Raw genomic sequence first — 4,797 nt, forward strand, 5'->3', positions numbered from 1 at the left:
CTACCTAAATTGTGACCACCTGAGAGAGAGAGAGAGAGAGAGAGAGAGAGAGAGAGAGAGAGAGAGAGAGAGAGAGAGAGAGAGAGAGAGAGCGCACAAAAAAGACTATGTAGAATAAAGGTCTACAAATGATTTGGAACATAGAATAAGAATAGCAAACCCACTGAAAACCAAGGGGCCAGTTCAGAGGAGAAAAGAATCAAGAAGAAATTTATCCTAGCCAGAGCATGCAGAATAGACGGGGCTACAAGGAGATAGTGGTTGTGATGATCTATAACTACTGAAAGGTATAGATGGCTATCATCAGTCAGTGATTTTGGAGACTTGTTTTCTCTCTTCAATTCTGAGCAGCTAGGATCTCTGTCTATAAAGATCCCCTTTCTTGTCCCCAGACACCCTGGAAATGCAAGATTAGTCTTTTATGCATTTTAGGAAAATAAGCACAAAACTAAACCATCCAGAACAGCCAGGTGGAGGAGGGAGAAGACAGTTTCTCAACCATAATAACCCCAAGAATAGTGATGTGGGTTGTGGCCCGCAAGCCAAACTCATCAGATTTAGCTGAGCTGAAATCCTAGGCCTGGGAGAGGGTTGGGCTTCCAGCTGTGGAGAAAGCTCATCGATCCTATTCTCTTACCTCCAACTCTGCCTTGCCCACAAAGGGGGGAAAGAGAGCCCGCTTAACCCTGCCAAAACAAAAGAATCTAAGAAAGAAGGTGGTGGGCTTGCTAGAGTGGGGAAGAAGGATAGAAATGGAAGATTCTTATTTTGCTTTGTTCTTGAGGTTTCCTGAAAAACCTTGAATTGGTTTCAGTTGGGGGCAAACCAATAGATTTCTAGTGCTCAATATCAGGGATCAGGGAGATCTTCTGGTTAAAAATAAAATCAAGATCCTTCTCTTAGTATTCTTTCTCTGTCTCCATTCCTAGATGGCAAGGTGCTGTCAACCTAAGGTGTCATTTGGTCCATAAAAAGGAAGTGGGATAAATAATATCCTTTCTAGTATTAGCAATGATAGCATTAAAGTAAGGCAATGGCTAACACTTATATTAAAAGGGAGTAAGTTTTAAAGTCAGGAAATTTAAATCTCATGTCTGATACATATTAGCTGTGTGATCCTGAGAAATTACTTAATTTATTTAATTTCTCAGAGCCCATACCAGTTCTCTAAAAGGAAGAGATGAGTAGCTGATCTGTATCAGTGAAAAGGGAGGCCTCCACAAGGCAAGTACTCTACCCCATTGAAATCCCAATTCTCATTTTGACTGATCTGGGTCCTAAGTTCTTTCCATCCCCTCAGAAATACCTTTAAGACTTCTAAGTTTCTCAGTCATAGAGCTCTAGCTGATAGGGACAATAGTTTTGGGCTCTTTGATCTTAGCAACTTGACAATTTAAAAAAATCTGAATTCAACCAACAACAATTAATTTGTCATTTCCCCAATTTGTCATTTCTAATCTAGTTGCAGACAAATTAGTTGGAACAATTGGGGAGGGAGAAGGAAGAGAGAGAGAGGCACAAACAGCCAGGTACTGTCTCTAGTCCTCAACTCTCTCCCACTGACAAATGAGGGGTACTCTTACATCCACTTTTGAGAGGACAGAAAGAGAAAGGGCATTGGGTTCACCCGTTAAAAAAAAAACAAAACATCATGGGAAGAATAGAAGGGAAAAAGTAGAAGCTACTCTTAGAGATTTTAGAAATTAGCTTTCTCCCCCTCTGGGTTGCTAGAATCTCTGTCTTTAAAGAGTGAAATGGGGCACCCAAACACTCAGTAGGGCTATCTTTCTGAATGCTCACGGGATCCTAAAATTTAGAACTAAAAAAGTCCTTAGACATTTTTAATCCAACTCTCTCATTTTTATAGATGAGAAAACAGAATCTCAAAAAGGATTCTTAACTTTTTTATATACAAGCAGAAAAAAGAAAAAAAAGGAACTCGTAACAGTACCCTGCCCTCTTTCTCCAACTCTAGTGCTCATTTCACTAGACGAAGGTGAGGTCCATGAGCTTTTTTGTTTAACATTTCAGATGTTTTATATATATTCAATATGAATCACTGTACTCCAATAAAATTGTCTTCTTTTGTAATCCTGTGCATTTTATTTTATGCATTTGAAAAAATTATTTAGAGGAATTCATATGTTTCGCCAGACTGTAAAAGGGATCCAGGACATTGAAAAGGGTTAAGAATCCTTCACTAAATCATAAATGTCTCATGATGTTTCATCTGAAGATTCACCCACACACATATCCCAAGCAGCTCCCCAAACTCCCCTCTGGTGCCCCCTAAAGGGCGGGGTTCCTATTACCTATATTGAAATTTACACACACACAAGCACAAACACAGGAGCGCGAGCCTCGGTACTTCTTATTTCTGATAGATTGTCCACCACCACCAGTTCCCCCTCCCGTGCCCAATGCCCCTTCCCATGCCACCCGTACCCCGTAGCCAAATACCCACCTCGGTGGCCTGCTGCCTCCGGAGCGCCACCTGAGCCGCCATGACCCGCTGTCTCTCCACCACCAGCAAACAGTTGGCACACTGGCAGTCCCTCCAGCGACAGAAGCGCTTGTGGCCCTTCAGGCAGGACACCACGCCGTGGTTTCGGCAGCGGGCGCACTTGGGCGTGCGGCTCAGCTTCCGCTGCTCGCCCCCGCCTCTGACACAGCTGCCCCCTCGCTCGACCTGTCCCGCCGCCTCTGGCTGCGCCTGCAGCGGCTGCTGGGATGTCTGCGGCCTCGGCGCCCGACCCTGCAGTTGCGCCCGCTGCTGCGGCGGGTCTGGCTCCCCAGGAGATGGCCCTTCGTCTTCCCCTTCTCCTTCCTCCTCTCCTTCATCTTCCTCCTCTTCCTCGTCTTCGTCCTCTTCCTCGTCCTCCCCTTCCCCGCCAGCTGGCAGGGAGATGGACCCACGCGGCTGCTGGAGATGTGCAGGCAGCAGCGGCGGCGGCGGCGGCGGCATCTGTGCACCCTGACCCTCTTCCTCAAGCTCTAAGCTCTCCACATCTATCTCCCAGTCCCCAGCGGAAAGGGCTGCCTGAAGTTCAGCCATGACTCCACGCCTTCGATCTCCCCTCTGTTCAACCCGTCCCTTGGCCCGACCTGTTCACTGCGGAGACAAAATGATACCCGAGACCCACCCCAGATTCCATTAGTTTCCGGATTGCCGAGCCGTGGGAAGCCTTGGTGGCCTTAATTTGCCTCAAGGTTACCCATTCTCAATTGCGTGCGTGAGAGCACACATGCGACTTTAATGCACTTAGACAGCCCCAGGACACACACAGTACTGATCCCCATCACCTTAGCACAAGTAAAGTGTAATTACTATCTACATGTCAGGTTTCTGTCAAATGTGGTCATGCTGAATTTATTACCTAGATCGTCTGCCAACCCGGATAACTAACTGTACTTTCCTCCATTCATTAGGTTAATCTCATATAATGTATTGCCTCTCTCCTGATTCCCATACAGAGTTTCCGTGTCATACTTGAGGCCTATTACTTCAAGATTGAAATCTCTATTAAAACTTCCGTACATGTCTACTGTTGGTTTAGGCCGGACTAGGCCACCTGTCAGACTTCACGAAAGATAAATTGGTTTTGGCGTCAGCAATAGAGAATCTGTTTTTCCCTTTTTTAAAAGTTGATCGTAAACTGGTGGCAAAGTGCTACCATTCTTTGGTATCTTTTCACCCAACCCAACACTCTGCGAAACTACAAATAAGCACGATTATGCCCCATTGGTGCCGCTTGGTTTTCAGGATAAAATTATGTCTCTCATTCTCGAGAAAGAATTTGAGGGTTTGGAAAGTAAGTTTTGCTTTTAATCTTTAAATGCCACCAAGACACTTGTTACAAAACAATCCCTGGCTCCCCAAAAGTCCTTCACATTCCCAACAACTGAGCTATGTGAGGTCGAACCCCGGGTAGGTCGTGCATGAGATGTGGCTTAGGTTAAATCTGTTAAAAGACCTGGTTTAAAACTAAAAAAAAAAAAAAAAAAAAAAAAAAAAAAAAAAAAAAAAGTTTTTTAAAACTACGTTTATGGTCCTTAAGCACCCCAAATCCAGGACGTAGGTCACCTCCCACATCCAATTTCCCCCAAGGGATCGAACTCACCAAAGATTCGTGGTCCAGGGCGGCAGAAAATGTAAATGACATCCAGTCTTGTGATCTGTATCTCCGACTGCTGGGAGCGCTTGCGAATTGAACCAATCAGTTCTGAGGAGTTGACAGTGGGACAGGGGACGCAACTAGACTGAGAGTTCGAAGATGAGGACAAAAGGAAGTAGAAGGGACTGGGTTGGGATGAAAGAAATAAGGGTAAGTTCTCAGTAGCCCATAGCAAGCTTATAAACTCAAGCCCTGGTTAGAGGGAGTTCGAGGGATGAGGGCTATGAGCTTAGGTAGAGCCTTTTGCAGCCCTAGATGCCGAAGTAAATGCGGTGCTGGAAGACCTGGGAAGTCATGGAGACGCCTCTGGGCTCGCTTTACCAGAGAAAATGTTGAGGAGATCGTAATGCTCCTCCTATGACCAAGGCAGCTCGCTCCTCTGCACCGCTCTGAGGCCTCACGCGCAGGTCGATCTACAGTAACAGTCCCGGGACCGCCTCGCCCCTTCCTTGTATTATCCGCTCAGACTGCCGCGCTCCGGAACAAGTGATTGGTAGGTTGTCAGGCGATGAGCATTCTGATTGGCTAAGAAGTCGTCTTGGCCCTCGGTCCCCTCCGCCTTCTCTGTTACCGCTTGTCTCCTCCCCTGTGGTGCCCTGCCAGGTCCGGCTGTCTGTGCTTT

The 4,797-nt window shown here is 46.1% G+C and overlaps 1 protein-coding gene across 3 annotated transcripts in view; it reads right to left on the reverse strand.

Moving 5' to 3' along the window:
• The window catches only part of DMRT2 (doublesex and mab-3 related transcription factor 2), a 9,317-nt gene extending 4,811 nt beyond the window's left edge, over positions 1–4,506 (reverse strand). For 2 of the 3 annotated variants that reach the window (XM_044657353.1, XM_044657355.1), the window contains exons 1-2: positions 4,122–4,506; positions 2,465–3,112 (exon numbers count right to left, since the gene is read on the reverse strand). In XM_044657353.1, coding sequence (XP_044513288.1) covers positions 2,465–3,055 — 591 coding nt within the window. In that variant the 5' untranslated portion in view covers positions 3,056–3,112; positions 4,122–4,506. Of the gene's footprint in view, positions 1–2,464; positions 3,173–4,121 lie in introns of those variants that run through there. The other variant, XM_044657354.1, reaches the window with a different exon arrangement.
• Positions 4,507–4,797: the final 291 nt, after the last annotated feature.

Source organism: Gracilinanus agilis, chromosome 1 (genome assembly GCF_016433145.1).
Source record: "Gracilinanus agilis isolate LMUSP501 chromosome 1, AgileGrace, whole genome shotgun sequence".
NCBI lineage: Eukaryota > Metazoa > Chordata > Mammalia > Didelphimorphia > Didelphidae > Gracilinanus > Gracilinanus agilis.